Source organism: Bufo gargarizans, chromosome 1 (genome assembly GCF_014858855.1).
Source record: "Bufo gargarizans isolate SCDJY-AF-19 chromosome 1, ASM1485885v1, whole genome shotgun sequence".
Taxonomy (NCBI): domain Eukaryota; kingdom Metazoa; phylum Chordata; class Amphibia; order Anura; family Bufonidae; genus Bufo; species Bufo gargarizans.
Window position 1 is genome coordinate 174,105,166 of NC_058080.1, and position 24,288 is coordinate 174,129,453.

At 39.4% G+C, this 24,288-nt stretch overlaps 1 protein-coding gene and 1 long non-coding RNA gene across 3 annotated transcripts in view; one reads left to right on the top strand and one right to left on the bottom strand.

Moving 5' to 3' along the window:
- The window catches only part of LOC122942000, a 39,208-nt gene extending 29,674 nt beyond the window's left edge, over positions 1-9,534 (bottom strand). The window contains exons 1-3 of the long non-coding RNA XR_006390534.1: positions 9,509-9,534; positions 4,742-4,934; positions 2,112-2,163 (exon numbers count right to left, since the gene is read on the bottom strand). This is a non-coding gene — a long non-coding RNA (uncharacterized LOC122942000). The remainder of the gene's footprint in view (positions 1-2,111; positions 2,164-4,741; positions 4,935-9,508) is intronic.
- The window catches only part of LOC122941866 (lecithin retinol acyltransferase-like), a 48,719-nt gene extending 26,559 nt beyond the window's left edge, over positions 1-22,160 (top strand). The window contains exons 1-2 of one of the 2 annotated variants that reach the window (XM_044299381.1): positions 17,482-18,015; positions 20,519-22,160. In XM_044299381.1, the coding sequence (XP_044155316.1) occupies positions 17,482-18,015; positions 20,519-20,671 (687 nt within the window). In that variant the 3' untranslated portion in view covers positions 20,672-22,160. Of the gene's footprint in view, positions 1-17,481; positions 18,016-20,518 lie in introns of those variants that run through there. The other variant, XM_044299442.1, reaches the window with a different exon arrangement.
- The last annotated feature ends 2,128 nt before the right edge of the window (positions 22,161-24,288 follow it).

Sequence of the window (24,288 nt, forward strand, 5' to 3'; positions counted from 1 at the left end):
TGCGACCTGGCTTTATGTCAGTATTTATCTAGTTGCATCCTACTTGTATAGACCAATAATTTGACTACACCTCCTGATCAACCCTTAGCACGGTCTAGGGGGGAAACGCGTCGAGGTAACCAAAGTGGTTGTCTACCACTTGGTAGCGAGGTGGCCAAGGTGGTTGTTTACCACCTGGTAGCCAAGGTGTTTGACTATCCAGTCAACCCAGACCAACTATATGTTTAGTATCTGTCTATACTTTATGTATTGTGTCTGTATCGTTAGTTTTTTCACTCCATCCAGCTGATCTTTATATATATTGACGAATTAACTATCCTCACCCTAACCTGGGGTAATCTAGTGCCACCCTCTCTCCGTACCCCTATAGGGAATTAGAAGGGGTAGCAGTCTAGGTACGTGGACAGGGGGCCTCTACCATCAGGAGTCCTCCCTAGGCTGAGGTTGTAGGATAGGGGTAGTTGTAGGGATAATTATTCCCTTACCCCAGGCTATTCACTATCACATGCTGGATGTGAACATCGGTTGCGTTTAATTCTTTATATATATTTGTTGTTATATATAGTGGACCCTAGCAGGATCCTTTTAAGGTATATCAATAAAATTGTTACTTTTAGGGGTTAATTTCCTATGCTGGACTAGTTCTCTTGTAAATAAGCTTTACTTTAAGCTACTAACATAGTAATTCTTGTGACAGGACAGTCCTTCATTTATATCACCAATATTAGGAGAGCCCCTGGCTAACATCAGCGGGTAAGTCAGAATTAGACCCAAACAGCCATGAGTTTCCAAATTTGGACTCATGAAACCTATTCAGTTCTGAGTTCATACAAGACGTGAATCCACACTATAGAACTCAAATCATTTGCAGATTTAAAGAAGTCATAATATCCTTTCAAGAGACCATTTTTGTCAGAGGGCTGGTCCTACAAGTTACAAGGACAGACCTGCAAATACAACCAGGGACATGACCCTATATCAGAGGACAGAGCTCTACACTGACAAGGAGAAGTCCCTGGACATCCTATAGAGTCCACTGAAGTAACAGAAAGCATTATTATTCCCTCTAGGTAGTTTTTGAAAGATTGTCAACTAATTATCTCAGACTGTTAGGTCCTCAACATAGTAAATAATGAGTTATGCCTTCCACTAGAAAAGTTTCTTTTTCAAAGAAGAAAACTATAGTTAAAGGGGTTCTCCAAGAATTAAGAAAATGAAAATACTTAAACATCACTATATAATAAATATATTTCCAAATACCTTTAATTTTTTATTATGGCTTGTTTTTTTGGGGAGCAATCATCAGGGGAAACAAAATGGCCGCTTTCCTACCAGTACACACAGAACCTGTCCTAATCACACAGGAGGACAAGTTACTTCACAATACTAAGGTAAAGAGCTGCCTCACCCTCCTCTCTGTTCTGCTTGTCAATGATTATGATCCTGAATACAGCTGATAAGAATTTTAGCTGAATCTCTGGGGAATTTAGTACAGAGGACTGACAGGACAGTGTGTGGTGATATGGAGACTGCATACAACAGCTTCTGCTCATTACCCCCACCCTCCTCTCTGTACTTCATGTCTCCTCATCATTTCCATTCCCACAGAGCAGAGAGGAGGACGAAGCAGCTCTTTAGCTCAGTGTTGTGAAGTAACTTGTCCTCCTGTGTGATTAGAACAGGTTCTGTGTGTACTGGTAGGACGACAGCCATTTTATTTCTCCTAGTTATTGCTCCGTAGACAAAACTATCCACTCTAACTAATGAATGGTATTTGGGAATATATTTATTATAAAGTAATATTTAAGTATTTTCATTTTCTTAATTCCCGCGGAACCTATTTAAGGACAACCTGGATGCAGTTTTAGAGCAGGTTTTGGTAATGGGGAAAATTTCCCCAGCAAATCTGAAACATAAGGGATGACTAAATGACATATTTCAAATCAGGAAACCAGATCTGTGAGATTTATTTCACCTAGAACCAGAGGAAAAGCGGGAGGAGTTAAAAAAAAGAAAGTAAAATTGGATATAATAGTAATATCCTAAAGAGATCTAGCTAGGATAATCAGGAAATTGGTTTTATTGCAACCCGACTTCAAAACAGCTCCTACCTTATGTCAAAACATGCAGTTCTAGTTAGAAGGTCTTCTCTGGGAAGGACACCTATGGAACAATTTAGAAGGAATTAAAACATCTATTTTCCATTCTATCTCCCATCTTGTCTCCCCCACTAGACTTGTCAGTAACTATGGGTGCATCTCCCTTAGGATGGGGAACATTTTCATTACATTCCACAGGAAGAATTGCTTGTCAAGCTCTTGTAAAGAGAATACATAATGCTGGTCTATTCTAATTCACATGGAACAAGACAGTCGTGTAATCTGTAAATAAAAAAGGAGGTATCATAGCCACCAAACTAGGGGGATAATTTATCATGCTAAAATACTCCTATACTGTGCCTCTTCATAACTTCAGCCAATCCACCGCCAGGGTTAGTGCTTTTATTAAGACTGGCGTCTAAATGCCGGTCTTAATAAATTTGGCCCTACGTGCAAAAGCTGTCCAGTTCTGGGCATGGGCTTTCGATCTGAAAATAGACCTGAAGGCACAGTAGATGCCCGGCCAAAAAGAATAAGATAACAGACACAATTTTGAGAAAAAAATTGACGCTATTGATCAACAGTAGGAACAGAGAGACTAGACTTCTTTGCATCAGAGACAATAAGTGAGACCCAGAAATTTGTGGTGAGAATATGGACAGACCTTGCGAGGCCCACCCACACTGATACCACAGACGTTTAAGAAAATAGAAGAAGAGAGAATATCTTGGCTGGTACTAGTGTATCCAGTATGGCCATAAAAAAACATTGTTTCTTGGAATACATACTGTACAGTGGTAGTTGACAGAAAATTACAATTCGGGTTAACAGTAGAGCCCTTTCAGGGTCTACAGGATCTCCTGAGAGAACTTACACAGCTAATGGGGACAATAAGGATCAACTGTTCTCATTCCCAGAGCTGTTACTCACTGAAAATTACTTTATTGGTCACTGAGATCTAGAACTGGCAACAATTATGGGGCTATTATACCTGAGTTTTGGGCAGCATTAGCGTTCCTAAATACAAAATTCCACTTAATGTAATTATTCCAAACTTCATGGAAAATAAAATGTACCTAAAGGTATTTTATTTTTATTGTCCGCTATATTCTTGCAGGACCTGTGAGAAAGGACTACCAGTCCTCACATCTAAACATCCTATGCAGACAAGGTCATGAGCATTGCTGCAGCCAGTGACTGCCCTCAGCGGTGACATGTCCCAAAGCGGCACATCACTGCTGGGTCACATGCCGCTCGGGGACATGTCACCACTGTGGCCAGTCATTGGTTGCAGCAGTGCACATGACCCTGTCCTTGCAATACGTTTACAGATGATGATAAAAGTCCAGTGAAGATATCTTAGGAACCATGGGACAGCAGGGAACAGGTAAATAAAGCTCTCAGTGGATGGGGTGGGGGGGGGGGGGGTAATAAAAATAAAGCAGCGGTGGATGTGCTTTCACACTATATGAAAAAATACTAGCCTATGTGCACTCCCACAGTCCCGGCCACCAGAGAGGTCTATACGCTTTTTCCTATAGTATGCAAGCATGGATGGATTGCAGGGTGGCGGTAACCATGGAAACTAACAATGTATAATGTGGTGGAAAAATGAATCCAGCCAGCAAAGGAAGTAATATGGATAATGACAATATATTACTACGTGGCTTGTATTAACTTACTCTACATAATAAATGCCATTTGCTGAAGTGACACAACACCTTTAAAGGGGTTCTATAGAAATTATTTAAAATTGCGGCCAGCAATCTGTTCTAGAATGTGAACAGGACTAGGTGCTCCAATTTAAGAGCTGCCTAGGGGGTGCTGGGGATGGACCCTCACTACACATTACACTCTGGCACCTGCATATACTGGACAAATGGATCTGGATAGATTGGAGGCTTGGACAGAGAAGTGGCAGATAAGGTTTAACACTGACAAATGTAAGGTTATCCACATGGGAAGGAAAATACATGTCACCAATTCATACTAAATGGTAAAACACTGGGTAACACTGAAATGGAAAAGGACTTAAGAATTTTAGTGGACAGCAAACTTAACTGTAGAAACCAGTGTCAGGGAGCTTCTGCCAAGGCCAATAAGATTAGATATAGATGCCCGTGATGTGAACATAGTCGTGACACTTTGCAAATCACTAGTCAGACCACACATGGAGTAATGTGTACAGTTCTAGGCTCCTGTGTACAAGGCAGACATAGCAGAGCTGGAGAGGGTTCAGAGGAGGGCAACTAAATGAATAACTGGAACGGGTCGACTACAGTACCCAGAAATTATCAAAATTAGGCTGATTCAGTTTAGAAAAAAGACAACTGAGGGAAGATCTAGTAACCATGTATAAATATATCAGGGGTCAGTACTAAGTATGGATCTCAAAGCACCCTCATAGCTCCCACAAATGATGAAAATACATGTACATAACAAAATGGTAGGTAAGCCTGTACCAATCCAAATAATATCAGGAAATAATTATATCAAATTTACATAGCAAACCTAATGCTACAGAGGGTATGAAGTAACATACCCACTTCGAAGGGTTAACCACCCCTAAGACGCTGTAGGACCAGGAGAAACATAAATAAAAAATAAATATAACAAAAACCGAGGTCAGGACAATAACCAACCTGTGGACGTGTTTGAGGGAGCATGGTGCAAGGGGTCCAAGAACACACCTCGACGCACGTTTCGCCCTGGCTTCGTCAGGAGTTATTGGGAACTACCAGATCATTCCTTATAATTGCCTGTTGGGTTGGCCCATGTTAAAGGTCCTCAAGAAGTCATGGCTAAAACAGAAGATAACCATGTTCTGGAGAAAATCTGTAGTAAAAATAAATAAATAAACAGGCAAAGTTGCAACAGATGTTACCTTTTAAATTAAAAATATATTTAAGGCCCCTTTACACGGGCCAACACAGCATGCAATTATCAGGAGCAAACTATTCATTACTGATAATTGCCTGGTCATTACAGGAGGTGAGAGCTGCATTTACATGCAGCAATCATCCCTGCTGTGTGGGGACAAACGATCGTTAGAGTGATAGCTTGACCCCATAGATATTGATTGTTGCTGGGTACACCAGCGGAACACCGCTTTTCAGTAATTGCTCTGATCATTGACCCACGTAAAGGACCTTTAGTATCTGTTGAACTTGGATGAGCCTGAAAGAATATATCTGATTCTGATCCCAAGAGATACTACCTAGAAAGAATTCATTAGGGTGGGAGGGTGACTGCTGTTGTGGTGGCTGTTCTATTCCCTAGAGTAGTTGCAGATCATAGATTCCTGCAAACTGTGCTTTGTTCCATGGACCTATAAGACTCCTCATGCCGATTGGGCACCCTCCATAAGGGGATATAGTATAATAATAATCTTTATATAGCATAATCATATTCCGCAGCTCTTTATAATCAGGTGGTTCATGTACAAAATCATATATAACATAGCAACAAACAAGTTCACAAATAAAACAAGAGGAATGAGGGCCCTGCTTGCATCTATGAGGAGATAAGTGTGACACAAAAGGTAACAAGTACTTCATTTATGCAATGGTTCAGCCTTCTTAACACAATAGAGGAGTAGATATAAGGCAGCATGAGGCAGTCTCCAGCTGATATCTATAGTGCCTCTGAGTGCATAGGGCGTGGATATTTGATGATGGATCAGGTTTAGAAGAATACTGCTGAAGGTTGGGGGGGTGAACGAAGAACAGTTAGAGTCAGGGGATGTGAAGGCTGCCGGGGGTGTATGAAGAAGAGTTAATGTCAGAGGATGTGATAGGCTAAGCTAAAAATATCTGTTTTTTAAGGAGGGCCTGAAACTGTGAATTTTGTGATTTTACCTAATTGTTTGGGATAGGGCATTCAACTGGCACAGCTCAGGAGAAGTCTCGAAGACGAGAGTGAGAGGTTTGGTTCATGGTAGATGTTTTTTGTAAATCATTGGTTGAATGGAGAGCATGGGTACGATGGTAGACAGATTTGAGGGAGGAGATTTACTGTATGGGCAATCAGTACAATGACTGGCACATGGTGGACACATCAGAGTAGCAGTTAGACAGATCGGCCTAGCTGCTGCATTAAGGATAGATTGAAGAGGTGGAGGCCAATTAGTAATGAGTTACATAAAGCAAGACGGGAATGGATCAGGGCACCAATTAGAGTTTTTGTTGCTTCCATAGTAAAAAAGAGGCGGATTCTAGAGATGGTTTTGTGGTGCAGGCGGAATGAGCGGGCAAGCAATTGAATGTAGGGGGTGAAGAAAAGATCAGTGTCAAACATAACGAGACCGGGAATGCTGTCTAAGCATGATAATAGTGCCACACACTGATATGGAGATGTCAGGTTTAGTTAGGTTTGTAGATGCAGAAAATACAATTAGTTCATTTTTTAAAAGATTCAGTTTCAGATAGAAAGAACATGATGTTAGAGACAGAGTACAGACAGTCACAGGTGTTCTTAGTACAGCAGGGATGATGTCACAGTTTGAAGTGTATAGTTAGGTGTCATCAGCATAGAGGTGGTACTGAAAAACAAATCTACTGATAGTCTGTGTGACCAGGCTGTCTAGAGAGAAAAGAGGAGAGGACAAGACTGAATCCTGAGGAACCCCAACAGCAAGAGGGAAAGGAGGGGAAGTAGAGTGAGCAAATCAGGCACTGAAGGAGCGGCCATAGAGATAAAAAGAGACCCAAGAGAGAGCTGTGTTCTTAAGGCCGACAGATTGGACCATGGTGAGGAGGAGTGGTCTACAGTGTCAAATGCTGCAGAGAGATCGAGAAGAATTAGTATAGAGCAATTACTGTTGCATTCAGTTGTCAGGGCGTTGTTTGTCACTTTGGTAAGGGCAGGTTCTGTAGAATGTAGGGTGCAAAACAGATTGTAATGGATCAAGGAGAGCGTAAGGGGAGAGACAGCAGATATGATGAGAGTAGACCAGAAGCTCCAGGAGTTTAGAGATGAAGGGGAAATTAGAGACGGGGCTCTAGTTAGTTGTGCAGGACTGGTCAAGAGAAAGTTTCATTTTAAAAATGGGATTATGAAAGAATGTTTGAAAGAAGAGGGGAAGATACCAGAAGAGAGAGAGAGATATTGAAGATTTTAGTTAGGTGAGTAGTGACAGCCGGGGAGAGAGACTGGAGTATGTGTGAGGGAATAGTATCCTCCAATGCTGACCTAGGCGTCTCACCCAGTTAAACTAGTACTCTTTGCTCTCCCTTATGTCATGCCTCAATGCCTGTTTAAAAGGTGGAAAAATGACTTATAGGATAGCAAGGGGGGATATAGTATCCCTTTTTCCATGGAGAACAGCCACCTAGCACTACCTGCTGATCATTCTAGTGTAAACGGGCCTTTAGAGAGAGAGACCTACATATCTTATTATTAAGGAAAACTATGAGGCTAAATTATGGCCACAGTAAATAAAGTTATAGTTTGAAAAATACAAAGTTGTCTGGAGTGATACCATTCTCTAGGGAATGGGTCTTCCCACCAAGCCTCTCTGTAAAATTTGGAGTAAATTCTTCAATACCACGAGAGTGCCTCAAATGACCGCACCACTATGGGACAGGAGATTGGTCACTTTCACTTCTGAATACGGTTTCAGGAGGTGGCTGTTTTTCTTTAATAATTACGGAAGACTGTTGTAACTAGGACTAGTATGTTACCCCACTTGTAGGGGAAATCGGCAATAAAAATACTGATGTACAGTGGATATAAAAAGTCTACATACCCCTGTTAAAATGTCAGGTTTCTGTGAAAAAAATGAGACAAAGATAAATCATTTCAGAACTTTTTCCACCTTTAATGTGACCTATAAACTTGTACAACTCAATTGAAAAACAACTGAAATCTTTTAGGTAGAGGGAAGAAAAAATATAAAAATAAAATAATATGGCTGCATAAGTCTGCACACCCTTAAACTAATATTTTGTTGAAGCTACTTTTGATTTTATTACAGCACTCAGTATTTTTGGGTATGAGTCTATCAGCATGGCACATTTTGACTTGGCAAGATTTGCCCACTCTTCTTTGCAAAATCACTTTAAATCTGTCAGATTGCAAGGGCATCTCCTGTGCACAGCCCTCTTCAGATCACCCCACAGATTTTCAATCGGATTCAGGTATGGGCTCTGGCTGGGCCATTCCAAAACTTTAGTCTTCTGGTGAAGCCATTCCTTTGTTGATTTGGATGTATGCTTTGGGTCGTTGTCATGCTGAAAGATGAAGTTCTTCTTCGTGTTCAGCTTTCTAGCAGAAGCTTGAAGGTTTTGTGCCAATATTGACTAGTATTTGGAACTGTTCATAATTCCCTCTAGCCTAACTAAGGCCCCAGTTCCATCTGAAGAAAAACAGCCCCAAAGCATGATGCTGCCACCACCAGCTTCACTGTCGGTATGGTGTTCTTTTGGTGATGTGCAGAGTTGTTTTTGCGCCAAACATACACTGTCTTTTGGAATTATGGCCAAAAAGTTCAACCTTGGTTTCATCAGACCATAACACCTTTTCCAACATGCTTTTGGGAAACTTCAGATGTGTTTTTTCAAAATGTAGCCTCGCTTGGATGTTTTTCTTCGTAAGAAAAGTCTTTTGTCTTGCCACTCTACCCCATAGCCCAGACATATGAAGAATACGGGAGATTGTTGTCACATGTACCACACAGCCAGTACTTGCCAGATATTCCTGCTGCTCCTTTAATGTTGCTGTAGGCCTCTTGGTAGCCTCCCAGACCAGTTTTCTTCTCGTCTTTTCATCAATTTTAGAGGGACGTCCAGTTCTTGGTCATGTCACTGTTGTGCCATATTTTCTCCACTTGATGATGACTGTCTTCACTGTGTTCCATGGTATAGCTAATGCCTTGGAAATTCTTTTGTACCCTTCTGCTGACTGATATCTTTTAACAATGAGATCCCTCTGATGCTTTGGAAGCTCTCCATGGCTTTTGCTGTGGGATGTGACTAAGAAAATTTCAGGAAAGACCAACTAGAGCAGCTGAACTTTATTTGGAGTTAATCAGAGACACTTTAAATGTTGGCAGGTGTATGCTGACTCCTATTTAACATGGTTTTGAATGTGATTGCTTAAATCTGAACACAGCTATATCCCCAGTTATGCAACCACATTATTTTAGTTTTTTTTCTTCTCTTCCCCCACCTAAAAGATTTCAGTTTGTTTTTCAATTGAGTGGTACAGTTTATAGGTCACATTAAAGGTGGAAAAAGTTCTGAAATGATTTATCTTTGTCTCATTTTTTTACATGACAGAAACCTGACATTTTAACAGGGGTGTGTAGACTTTTTATATCCACTGTATGTTAAAGGGGTTCTCCAGCCCTTACCTGAAAAATGAACCCTGCATCTAACATGTGGAGAGAAGATAGGGAGAGTAGTACTTACCAGCAGCAGCGTTTCCTGGAACCTCTTCACTGTCATGTGACCACAGCTTCAGCGTTTTGAGCGCTTCCTGTGCCTTGCTGTCTTCTCATTACTGACATCACCGTCTCATGCACTGATGCGCCAGCCATGTTTATTTCCCACGCCCGCACACTCGAAAGGCACCAGGAACTCCTCACTGGATGTCATCGCTGATGTCAGTATTCAGCTGAAGGCTTCAGTCTGAGGCTGGTGTATTACAGAGCTGAAATGAACAGGCAGTCATAGCTGACAGCACCGTTCACTGCTGCACAGGAGCCTTCTGTGAGAAGCTTGTGCTGGGCTCTGTAATGCAGCACCGTGGATGTCATTTGGGGGGCACTGTGGATGGCATTTGAGGACACTGTGGATGTCACTGGGGGGCACTGTGGATAGCACATGGGGGTACTGTGGATGTCACTGGGGGGGTACTTGGGATAGCACTTGGGGGACAGTGTAGATGGCATTTGGGGGCACTGTGGATGTCACTGAGGGCACTGTTAATGTCACTGTTATGGGAGCACTGTGGATGTTACTGTTACGGGGCACTGGGGATGTCAATGTTGTGGGGGCGCTGTAGAGGTCATTGTTATGGGAGGTGCTGTGGATGTCACTGGGGGGTACTGTGGATAGCACATGGAGCACTGTAAATGGCATTTGGGGGCACTGTTGATGTCACTGTAATGGGAGCACTGTGGATGTTACTGTTACGGGGGCATGGGGATGTCAATGTTGTGCGGGCGCTGTGGAGGTCACTGTTATGGGGGCGCTGTAGAGGTCCCTGTAAGACACCATAAGAATGGGTCTGTATCCTTTCTACAATTTTGCGGAAAGGGTGGGGACCCATTAGTTTCAATGGGGTCGAAAAAGATGCAGACAGCACACCTTAGTTCCATTCCACGGCCCAGCAAAAATATAGATCATGTCCTATTCTTATCCACAATTGTTGACAAGAATAGGCATTTTCTATATAGTGCCGGACATGTGCAGTCCGCAAAATCCGGAACGCACGTGAACGGTTTCTTTTGCGGATGTGCAATTTGCAGACAGCAAAACACTTATGCTCATGCAAATGACCAAGATCGGCCTAGGAATCCATGTAATGGTCCATGTGTCGGCCTATATGATAGTAATGTGTGATACAACCAGTCCTTACCTGACTGCAGGGCCATTGTCATGCACACACCTCATCATATGTACAGACTCCACGATCAGTGAGAGTGTGGCTGTAGCGCACATCACTGTGATACAGTCAGTTCTGGTCAGGAGAGTGCGGTCAGCCTGGAAGAATTCGAGTCAGTGGGTCAACAAAAAAATGCGGATCGCACACGAACAGTATCCTTATTAACAGAAACTATCATCAATCAGACCTCATAAGCAGGTACCTACTTTATTCACCTACTGTGGTGTGTACTCCAATTTTAAATATCTTTTTATGTCTATCTTAATGAATTAAGAACATATATTTTATATTCTCTATTGACTTTCTGTTCTAGGTATTCACACCAGTATATTGTATAGGATTAGGCTACTTTCACACTTGCGGCAGTGTGATCCGGCAAGCAGTTCCGTCGTCGGAACTGCCTGCCGGAACTGCTGATCTGGATGTGACTGAAAGCATTTGTGAGACGCATCCGGATGCGGATCCGTCTCGCAAATGCATTGCAAGAACGGATCCGTCTCTCCGCTTGTCATGCGGACAAACTGATCCGTCTTGTATCTTTTTTCACATTTTTACCGGTCTGCGCATGCCCCTGTGACGGAACTCTGCCGGACGAGAAAAACGCTAGTGTGAAAGTACCCTTAACTATCCTTTTTTAGCGGATCCGCAACTTGTAGGCCGCAAAACAGATACGGCCGTGTGCACAAAGCTTTAGATACACACTCTAGCAGGCAGTATCATACAAGATAGGATTAGATACACAGCTCAGCAGACCGGATTGTACAAGATATGATTAGATACACAGCTCAGCAGACCGGATTGTACAAGATATGATTAGATACACAGCTCAGCAGGCAATATCATACAAGATAAGATAAGATACACAGCTCAGCAGGCCGGATCATACAACATAAGATTAGATACACAGCTCAGCAGGCAGCATCACACATGACAGTCTTTGATACAACAACAGTAGACTGCATTGCAGATGATAGATTAAGGCCTCATGCACACGACCGTTGTTTCATTCCGTGTCCGTTGTTCCGTTTTTCGTGATTCTCTGCGGACCCATTGACTTTCAATGGGTCCATTGAAAACTCTGCTAATGCACCGTTTGTCATCCTTGTCCGTGATCCATGGTTCCAGTCCGTCAAAAAAATATAACCTGTCCTATTTTTTTCACGGAAAACAGTTTGCGGACCCATTCAAGTCAATAGGTCCGTGAAAAAACGCGGAGGCACACAAGATTGTCATCCGCGTCCGCATCCGTTTTTTTCCTATCATTTGCATTGCAAACTTGACTTAGACTTTTTTTTACTTTCCTTCATGTCTGGTGATCCTCCAAAAATAATGGAAGACACACGGAAACGGATCACGGAACAACGGAACCCCATTTTGCGGAACGGAACACAACAGCGGTCGTGTGCATGAGGCCTTAGATATAGAGGCACAGCAGACAGTATCATACAAGATAGAATTAGATACACACCACAACAGACAGTATAGTACAAGATGGGATTAGATACACAGCTTAGCATGCAGTATCTCACACCACCACCTGTGCAGCAGGTACAGCAGGCTGTGTCATACATAATAGGATTAGTTACACATGTGATTTGTTGTGCTTGCTGATTCAAGCTGTTAATTGCTCTGGAGATGGGGAGGGAAGAGCCTGAGGACTGTCAGTGATGTGATTTAGACACTGAGTGAGAAAAGAACTTGCAGGATTTATGGCTGGCTGTAACATGGCCACATGTAGTGGAAGGAGCTCCTGCAGACTGAACTGTTGGGGCGGGGCTAGCCTGTGACGCATCAATCTGCAGTGCAGCCAGGCTTTATCAATAAAGTTACCTTTTCAACGAAAAAGGAAACTAGGAAAGTAAACAGATCTGCCAGGATAGTCTGATGTCCAGACAGGGGTAAGAAAGCATGGACATAAAAAACAGGTATTGGGGGCATATGTATGGCGAGGGGTGCTAGGAACATATAAAAAGCATTTTGATTTTGGGACCAGAAAACCTCTTAAACCACTTCACATCCGGGCAATTTGCCCTCACATAAAGTGACATATGGAATTTTATGTGGTAATAGCTTTGGAAAGCTTTTACTTATCCAAGCCATTCAGAGATTGTTTTCTCGTGACACATTGTAGTTCATAATCGTCATAAATTTGAGTCAATATATTTCACCTTTATTTATGAAAAAATCCCAAATTGACCCAAAATTTTAAAACATTTGCAATTTTCAAAATTTCAATTTCTCTGCTTTTAAAACAGAAAGTTATACCTCATAAAATATTTATTACTTAACATTCCCCATATGTCTACTTTATGTTGGCATCATTTTGTAAATGTCATTTTATTTTTTTAGGACGTTAGAAGGCTTAAAATTTTAAAAGCAATTATTAAAATTTTTAAGAAAATTGCCAAAACCCACCTTTTAAGGACCAGTTCAGGTCTGAAGTCACTTTGTGGGGCTTACATAGTGGATACCCCCCATAAATAGCCCCATTGTAGAAACGACACCCCTTAAAACTGATTTTACTAACTTTTTTAACCCTTTAAGTGCTTTACAAGAATTAAAGGAAAATGGAGATCACATTTTTAAATTTCACTTTTTTGGCAGATTTTCCATTTTAATCCATTTTTTTCTTTAACACATCGAAGGTTAACAGCCAAACAAAACTCAATATTTATTACCCTCATTCTGCAGTTTACATAAACACCCCACATGTGGTCGTAAACTGATGTAAGGGCACACGGCAGGGCGCAGAAGAAAAGAAGCGCCATATGGTTTTTAGAAGGCAGATTTTGCTGAACTGATTTTTAGATGCCATGTCCCATTTAAAGCCCCCCTGATGCACCCTTTCAGTAGAAACTCCCAAAAAGTGACCCCATTTTGGAAATTAGGCGATAAGGTGCCAGTTTTATTGGTACTATTTTGGGGTACATCTGATTTTTAATTGCTCTATATCACGGATGTGCAACCTGCGGCCCTCCAGCTGTTGCAAAACTACAACTCTCAGCATGCCCAGACAGCCTACACCTATCAGCTTACAGCAGAGCCTGATGGGAGTTGTAGTTTTACAATAGCTGGAGGGCCACAGGTTGAGCTTCCCTGTTCTATAGTGTGTTTTTTGTCAGGCAAGGTAACAAAAATATGGATGTTATGGCACTCTTTTTATAATATGTCTACTTTGTTTGTTTCAGTTTTACATATTAAAGCATTTTTGAAAAAATATTATGTTTATGTTATGTCTCCATTTTTTGAACGCCATATTTTTTTTTATTTTTCTGCCGATCGTCTTGTGCAGGGGTTCATTTTTTGAGTTCACGTTTTTATTGGTACCATTTTTGGGCACATATGATTTTTTTGATCATTCATTATAACACTTTATAGGGCAAGGTGACCAAAAAATTGGTTGTTTTAGCACAGTTTTTATTGAATTATTTTTACAGCGTTCACCTGAGGGGTTAGATTATGTGACATTTTTATAGAGCAGATCGTAACGGATGTGGCGATACCTACTATGTATACTTTCTCTTATTTATTTAAGTTTTACACAATAATAGCATTTTTGAAGCCCAAAAATTATGTTTTAAAAAAATTATAAAAATTGTTAATATAAAAAAATATATATATTATGTTTTAGTGTCTCCATAGACTGAGAGCCATAGCTTTTTTTTTTTTGGCCGATTGTCTTAGGCTCTCATTTTTTGCGGGATGAGGTGACAGTTTGATTGGTACTATTTTGGGGGACATATGCCTTTTTGATCGCTTGGTGTTGCGCTTTATCTGATGTTAGGTGACAAAAAAATAGCTTTTTTGGCAGTTTTTATTTTTTATGGTGTTTATCGGACTGGATGGATCATGTGATATGTTTATAAAGCCGACTGTCACGTACGCGGCAATACCAAATATTTTATTAGTTTTTTTCTATTTAAATTTTTTTTTTGCATGTGAAACCTTTTTTTCATTTTTTTATTTTACCACTTTATTTTTTTTATTTTTTATCTTACACTTTGCGTCCCTCATAAGGTCATACAAGACCTTTGGGGGACATTTAACTTCACTTATTTTTTTCCCCCACTATTGATCTTGTGTCATAATAGGCCAATCTTACAGAGTATGAATAGCTTAAAGGGGTTTTGCCATCACATACAATGGGGGCATATCGCTAGGATGTTCCCCTATTGTCTGATAGGTTCGGGTCCCCACCTCTGAGACCTGCACCTACAACAAGAACGGAGCAGGGAAATTAATGAAGGGCGCACTGCGCATGCCCAGCCGCCCATCATTTATTTCAATGGAGCCGCCGAAAAAAAATGAGCGCTGGCTTAGCTATTTCCGTCTGCCCCATAGAAATTAATTGGAGCAGGGACCGCTCCCATTCACTTGTATGGGAGCAGCAGGGAGTAGCACTTGGTGGTGGACGAACCACTTGAAACCCAGGGTCCTACAGCCACAGCTCTCCCAGCTTCGTTGTCCTTGTAGGTGTGGGTCCCAGAGGTGGGACCCACACCTATCAGACAATGGGAGAATACCCCTTTAATCTGGGTACCAGCCTAAAAAAATCATTGGAAATCATCATAGTAAAAATTTTCTCCGATTTTTCAGATACAATTTTTCTCTATTTTGTGTGGGCAGCGTTAGAATAATTTTAATTTTTTTTTAGTTGCTGAATGTTATCATTTGCAGCCAACAAGGATAACCATTATGGATCTACAGACTACACTTTGAAGATCTGAGTATAAACTAGAGAATAAGGACTATATTAAAAAGCAGCACATCCCATAATAATAGCAGTCTATATGCGGTTTGTCTGGGTACGAGTACCATTCTTATTTAGAATTAGGTGTGCACTTATATGTACGGATGGATTTGGGGTCCCTCACAGGGTTTTTATTGTATGCAATATTTTAAATTTCTTGTGGCTATAATAAACATGATTATATTTTAATCTGTATAGCCTTGAGGAAAGGAGGACATCACTTGGATCCCCAAAAATCCATAAAGGGGATTGGGGATAGAGCTTTTTGGAGCCATTGTGAGCTAAACCTGTGGCTTGTTTTACTATGCCAGACAGCCGGGAAGGAAGTATCCAGTTAAACATCTTTTCTCTTTGATGAGTAAGAAAACTATACACTATTGCAAAAAGAAACCTGGAAGGTCAGGAAATTGGGCCATAAACAAGTCAATTCACAAAACACAGTGCAGAGTAAAAGGTATATGCTGTCTGCCTCATTTTATGCAGGGAGTAGGGATAAATTCTTACCAAGTAGGAGTTATAAGGTAATCTTTTGTGGTGCCTTGTTAAGATAGCACAAAAAAGCCTGGCTAATGGCTGATGACAGTGTGCTGGCAGGCTCCGAGGGAAAAGCTGTCTGTATACAAGTGGATAAAGGATCAAGTTCTCTTTTCTCCAGGCCTCAATGGCCCAGTCATTTTTCAGGTAAGATGAATGTGTCTTCCCATCTATCATTACTTGCAGGCTCTCTGGGAAGTTGAAGCCCTGTGGGTTAGTAGTGCATTTACTTGGCTGCTTATGTTATTAGTTACCGAATAAGGAGCTTTGTTGACAAGACAGAGCTGCCCTTTTGTGAGCTTTGTTCCTGGGGTTTATTCATTTACATAATGGATTAGCATGTATCAAAATGCACTTTAAGGGATTGCTCCATTTTACTTGCTTTCCCTTTTGATGGACTTAAGAAGATGGTATAACTGCAACGACTTAAATAGTTAGTGTAGTACTAAACATATCTGTTTAACAAGAGCATATCCATTGTCAATCAAAAAGACAGTGTTTCCTATTAACTATAATACTATTACTTCCTTTTTTGTGAAAGTCATATTGTGTCAAGCACTAATCTGTAATATGACTTTTAACATACAGTATATATACTGTAACTTAGCATTAACACTAGTATGTCCTCACTTGCCAGGGGTCTTTTTCTAATTATATTTTCAATAGTTTTTTTTAAATACTCAATAAATATAACTGACAGTTCAATATTTATGAAATTTTCCATGTTTGGTTTAATATTTGCAACAAACGTTACAAGTATGCATATCATTTTTATTTGTTTTTAATCAATTACATGTAACACACCTTGTAAACCATTTGGGTTTTTAAATTGACCTATTTAATGTACTGTCACTAGTATAACTAGTATAACTAGTATGACTGATGTATCACACAGGTTTAAGACTTGTTATTCTAGTCACATCTGCCACTGATATGTTTCTGGATCTCTTTTATGAAGCTCTTAATAAAAGACATGCAACAAGAGTTATTTTTTTATTTTATAAAACATTATTCATTTATTTATTATATAAAAAAATTAAAGAAATACATTGAACTTGTAATGAAATGTACACTTGTATAATAATTTTAAATATTGTAATTTTTTTATGTATCAACTTTACTAATATTGAGTATATGATTATAAGCATTTACTGCAATAGTTTGTATTACTTTTTAAATTTTCTTTATTTTTAATATTTATTTGGGTGATACTACTTGATATCTAAGTAGAAAAAATTTAAACAATTATTTTATTAAAATGCTTTTAACTATTTTTGTAGTTTTTATTATTATAGTATTTTTTTTCTTATATTTAACATTTTTAATAGAATGCCACGAAGGGCGACTCCTACATTTGTTTTGACCAATGCTTTTAGACTTTTCTCAGTGATGTCAAGAGATTCTCCCCCATGTGCCTAACAAAAACTACAGATTAGCATGAAAGACAACTCAGCAGTTAATGCATACCTCGCAGTGCTCAAGGTGAGCATCATGAAATCCCTTCTGGTAGGACTGATGGTCTTCATCTTTGAAAAAATCTTTATTTTTGCAAACCTAAAGAAATTTAGCCTGGAAAGGAGAAAAGTCAGAGCTAGATGTGCTATCGAGCTAAGCACATTGAAGAGAGGAGACTTGTTAGAGGTCCCCAGGACTCTGTTTGTTCACTTTGGGATCTACTTGGGAAATAACAAGGTTGCCCATCTGATGCCTGATATCTTGCCTGCTATTTCAGACGACGAGTGTCTGATTGGAAAAGTCGTCACCAACAAAAGGCTGATCCTGGGTGTCCTGGCTAAAGTGGCCAGTATAAGAGTGGACACTGTGCAGGACTTTGCCTATGGTGGAAGTATAATGGTTAATCACATGGACAAAAGTTTCAAGACAAAACCTCTTTCTAATGAAGAAGTGGCTCAGAGGGCTGAGAAACTGGTGGGGGCCACATCATACAGCCTGCTGTGGAATAACTGCGAGCACTTTGTCACTTATTGCAGATTCGGGTTTCCAATGAGCTTTCAGACTGATAAGGTAACTTCATATATGATTGTACACATTGCTGTCTGTAAACTGCTTTACAAATTTGTTGTAGAGTATAATACAAAATATGAAGAAATATGATCATTTATCTATTAATGTTAACTTGAATTGAAGACTGCAATTTTATTTTGCTTTATTTGGACTTAAAAGAACTGTGTACAGTCTTCAACAACACAGAGTATTAATATGTTCCACACGATTAGGTTTCTGCATTCAGTTTCGGAAGCCAAAACCAGGAGTAAATAAAAAAAAAAAAAGAGAAGTTGTATCTGTCTTTTATACTTTCTCTCATTTTATGATCCGCTCCTGATTTTGGCTTCCAAAACTGCATGCAGAAACCTGACCGTACTGTTAAGATCCATAGAGCCATCCTAACATGAAATAACAAAATTATATGGTTACAACATAATCTACTTGTATATCCATGGGTGCTGTAATTTATTCTTTATGAGATTTTGTCTGTATTTGGCCAGTATAATTACGCTCTGTGAGTACAACCCCTTCAGTGCTGCAATTTCATTTACACATAAAACAAGTGGAAATATCAACTACAAAGTAACTTTTTTCTTTTCCTTTAAAGCTGGATTTTATTCCCTTTTATTGCTGGGTAGCGTATACCTGGCATTGTGGATGGGCCTGGAACAATTCACTTTAATTGTTAATAACCTTTAACCCTTCTAATAGTTAAATAGTTCCTGTAGTAACAGCAGACATAAAACCTTGTCTGGGCCCTATGGTATCTGCTAAGAGTCTGTGAAGGTGTTACTTCCCTATAATTGTCCAATAAAATGATTACTAGGGGTTTTCTTTTTAGTTTTATTACATAGAACGTATGCCTGTGTTATGTGTATTATGTGACTTAAAAAGTAAGTGTATAGTAGTATTTCTTACATGGAATATACATCTAATCTATATTTACTTTTATCTATATATTTTGCCAGAATTATTTGTATTCTTGTATATTTCGATTATTCCTTTACATTGTGACAATGTTATTTTTGGCATTTTATATAAAATATATAGGGGTCATTTACGATTAGAAATACGCCCATATTAGGCATATTTGTGGCGCAAAGGTTATTTGCCCCACAATCTGGGACTTTTACCCGCTCGCACCATGTCTAAAAAAGTGGGCAGGGAAGGGGACGGGCTAGAAAGTCCAAATGTAAGCCAGCTAGGAAGCTAATATACATTTAGACCAGCGTTGGATATGCTGAAGTTATGTAGAGGCCGGCATCTCTACATAACTTCGGCAGATCCACCACCAGCACAGGGGCTTATTAAGACCGGCGTCTAAAATGTCTTAATAAATGACGCCCTATGAGCATTACAAAGTAACTGTACGTCATTGATGCCCAGAGAATTTATGGAGTGGGCTCACAAGCTAAGCCTGCTCTATATGCGGCAGTTGCCAGCTGTGTAATACAGCTGACACCCGGACTCAATGACTGGGATCAGAGATAACTCCTCAAAATGCTGATGTCAATAGCAACTGCAGCATCCGAGTGGGTAAACAGAGGGAGCAGGCTGTGGCCTTGTGAAGGTTCCCAGACCTGCCATAGTCAATTGCCTGCAACCAGGCTTAACAGGAAGTCGGTAAAAATCCCATAGACTGCAATAATATACTATGGTATAGTGGTGACAAGACATCGTAGGTGATAGCTGTGTACATGGAAATATAAAAAGCTATGTCTGTCAGAATATGGCGATGAAAATATGTTTTTTTTTCAAATATGTTTTTTATATATTAAAACAGCAAAAAGTGTAAGAATTCAGTATTTCCAATCATACCGACCAAAAGAATAACGTTTTCCTGTCATTTTAAGCGAACGATTGCAGAATATATATTTTTTCTAATTTCTTCCCAGGAAGATGTTTTTCCCGTATTTATATATTTACTGTATGCTTATATTATGTTTAAAAAAACAACAACAACTTGAACATTGTAACTTCTGCAGGAAGTGACACAATTTGTAAAGTTACAGGGCAACACTTATTTCTTAGCATTTTGTTAATATTTGCTTTATTTTGTATAGAGGTGTATTCACTGATTTAGATTTATGTTCTTGGCTTTGATTTTTGTTTAGTCAATTAAAAATACAGGGAATAGTATACAATGACTATATGATTGTGCACAAATTGGGTTATCCTGGTTTTAAAATTTGTTGCCTATCTTTAGAATATGTCATCAATATTATATTGGCACGCTACCGATTACCTGTTTAAAGCCGCATTGCTTGTGTGAGCTCCACAACCTCCTTATTGTTAATAGCAGATTTTAGACTGGTTTGTACTGCAGACTGTACTTTTCAAGTGAAAACTACAATACCAAGCACAGCTGCTATGGAAAGTATGGTGTGTGCAGTATGGACCAATGTAAAAAATTTACTGTAGTTCTTTCATAAAGATGCTTTCCATCTACACACATATCATGTCATCTTGATTACTTTCCTATACTTAAAATTCATTTCTGTTAATTTTCTTTTTCACATAGTTTTGCGAGATAGTGAAGAAGATCATTCGAGACCAAAGAAGTGTTGTGATTTCGGCTGCTTTAGGATTGGCATTGACGCTTTGTGTGGGAGTAGGCCCATTTACCACTCTTCCCAGCTTTCTTTTTACCTTCACCCTCTGGATGGCTAGCTGAGCTGGATCATGTGTGACAGGACAAAGCAACCAGATGATGAATGGCCAAATCTGCTGTGAGCCTTCAAAATGTACTACATTCACTTCAGAAAACTTTCATAGAAATAGAAAGTATTGGCCAAATCTGTGAGTGAGAACACTGGAGATCAGTAGCTTTGGGTACTGTAGTATTGTAGCATACTTATGAGAAGAATTTCCAACAAGATTTTTCTTTAAAAGATTTATTACAAAGAAATTATACAATTAATGTTTTAGCACAGTGTGAATATTGTATCTACCAGACTTATAGACTTTAAAGTGTTGTCATGATGTGGATGTTTATGCTATTGGTTTAGAAATAGTTAGGGCAAGTTCACATCACCATATTTTTTCTGTTGTTCTGATCCATCAGAAAGACAGAAAAATAAAGTCCTGCATTCAGGCCTTTTTTTTCCCTGTCTAAAATAATGGATCCCTCATTCTCTGGAACTCGCTACCCCAACATATCAGACTCTCACCTACAGTGGAATCCTTCAAAAGAAACCTAAAAACACACCTCTTCAGCCAAGTATACAACCAGTGACCCTGCTGCCTCTATACCGCCGTGACCAGCTTCACCCTCACCTCCTGTGTCCTTCCTCCATACCTCATAGATTATAAGCCCTCATGGGCAAGGCCCTCTCACCTTCCGTACCAGTTTGTAACTCGTCTTGTTCATGCTTAGTGCAATTGTCTGTAGAATGTATCTATACCCCTTATCATATGTACAGCGCCATGGAATGAATGGCACTTTAATAATAATAATAATAACAATAATCTCTGGTGGAAATGGCTCAATCTCTTATTCTTTTTCTTTATTTTTCTGTTCCTCTGACGGATCAGAAGAACGAAAAAATAATGGTGATGTGAACTCGCCCTTAATCAGTTAGTTGAGCTTGGCATCCAGTCAAAAATCCATAGATCCATGGCTAGGTCACAGAAGCTAACTTTTTATTTTTGGGGAAATCGTTGTCTACTTGCTCAGCTTTGATTAACATATCTCATTGTTACCAACTGGGAAATTATATTAAAGAGACTTTTGTAGGGTTTCAACTATTTCCAGAAACCATGTCACATAGGAGTGGGCACATAGGCTCACGTTATATCATCTGCTTATGTCTTCTACGTTCCATGCCAACTAGATTTGTCATAAACGTATGAGTTATCACACTCCACATTTATCATAACTGATACTGTACATGTAATTGTGTTCTGTGCCATATCACTAGCACTTTCTAAGAACTGTGCTTTTTCTAAGTAGAGAAATTGGACAATTGAACAATTTTGCCGCTATGAACTTCAGGTTTCTAACAAACACGTATTAACTTTATTTAAATAATGAACCAATTTGTTAAAAAAAATGTATACCATGTTAACAGTTGCTAATGAATTCCAAAGTAAAAGCTGCCTAAATTAGATAACTAATAAACATGCCATGTACTTTCCCCTTAAAAATGGTCTGTTACCCTGAAGCCACAGTCCAGGATCTGCACCGCTCCTTCTGTTTGTCTTGACAAAGGCATCACTTTAGTATGGAGGCCAATCGGTTGTCACTACCAGCAGGTGCAAAAAAAAAAAAAGTTACAATGAATTTCAAATGTTTTTCATACTGTACTTTACAAGTGATTTTAATGACATTTAAAAAAAAAATTGTATCATGAGTTTTTCTGGAATTGTCACAGAAATGCCTTCTGGGAAGAAGGTCAGGAAAAAACCATACCTAGACCATGCTATAAAAATGTACCAGTGCATTTTATATTTCACTTTAGACTTTTTAGGTCAATGAACCTGTCTGTGAAACCAGTCTTATCTGCTACACTAAGGCAAGGGACCAAAAAGACTAAGAAACTCTTAAAACGCCACTACAAAAATACAGTGTTTGTAGGTCACTGTATAATTTATTGGTCGATAAGTGACATCTGGTAACAGCATATTTTTGGTTTAAAAAAAGTGCAGAAACACATTAACGCCAGAGTCACTGTGATAAATCTGCTGCAGGTCTAGACTGCCTACGTTTTCCACCATCTTTATTAGTAAATCTGGGCCAGTGTGTTGATAACTTGCCACGTTGTATCAGTGTAGGTTGTGTTTACTTTATATGTCATCACTAGACTGGATGCAAGGGTATCAAACAGGTTTGAGACTCTTCTTCACTAATAGCTGAGATCTTAAAAATGTCAAGGGATTAGGAATATCTGAAAGCTACAATATGTTTCACTACACAAAAATTAAGATTTATTTTTTTTTGGACATGAGTGGAAAAGTGCTTATTTCTCCATGCAACATGTTTGTATCTAATATATGGTAGATGATATTTTACTCCTGTTGTATGATATGTGATCTGCTGCAATGTGTAATTAAATTCTATGTTTGACTAAGGGCTCATGCACACGACCGTTGTTGTTTTGCGGTCCGTTTTTCACGGATCCGTTGTTCTGTATCTGAGGTTTTTTTCTCTCTGATTGCAGCAAAACATATCCGTATGGTTTCCGTATTTGATCCTTTTTTTGCGGATTGTATACAGAAACAGTAACTTATTAATCACCAAACACATGAGCAATATGGGCTGGGCATAGCATTTCTACAATATGGATCCGCAAAATATGGATGAAACACGGATGACATACGGATGTGTTCCGTGTGCTTTCCGTATTTTTTGCGGACCCATTGACTTGAATAGGGCCTCGGACCGTGATTTACGGACAATAATAGCACTACTTTTTTGCGTAACGGCCATGCGGACAAACGGAAATGGAAACGGAGTAACTTCTGTATTTTCTACAGCCCCATTGAAGTGAATAGTTCCGCATACAGTCCGCAAAAAAACCGGAACAGAAGCGGAAAGAAAATACGTTTGTGTGCATGAGCCCTAACAGTGGTAATGTGTTTTATAGTGTGGATTTTACTATGATTTCTATTTTAGACTACGTTGCTACTAAAAGCAGATGTGAAACATTTTGTGATCACCAGTGATGGGCCATTTCCTGGTTCATGCTTTGATTAGCAGACAACAATGTCGTCAATGCATGTGCTTCTCATTTAGTTATTTATATAAGAAGACTTCTTACTGAAAATGTTTTTTCTTTTTTCCTTTCTTATAATGTATATAATGGCAACAGATACCACAACCATGTAGAACAAACATGAAATTGTCTCATATCAGACAAACCTTGGTCAATATTTTATAGAAAGCCAATTTTTGGAATGTAGGAGAAAACCTGTGTACCCATGGCAAACCACTAGGATAGAAAAAAAACTCCATTCAGATGTTATCCCTAGTCTATTTAAATGTAGGACCCATATAACATAGTAGTAATATGAGCCACAATCATCGATATGTATTGAAGAAAAACACATTAGAACAGTTATTTGAGATCAATTACATGCAACAGATCCGGAAAGTGGCAAGGAGGGTTTTACTTGTGTGTAACAGAGACAACTCTTTTCTTGGTGTCAGGGGCATGACCTTTCTTCAGACAGAACAGTAGTCAATCTCTGATGGACAGCATGACACAACAAGAGAGATTACAGTCAGCTGCAGAGTACATGGTACAGAGGAATTTCATGGGGATCTCTACAAGGTGGAATGCATAATCTGTG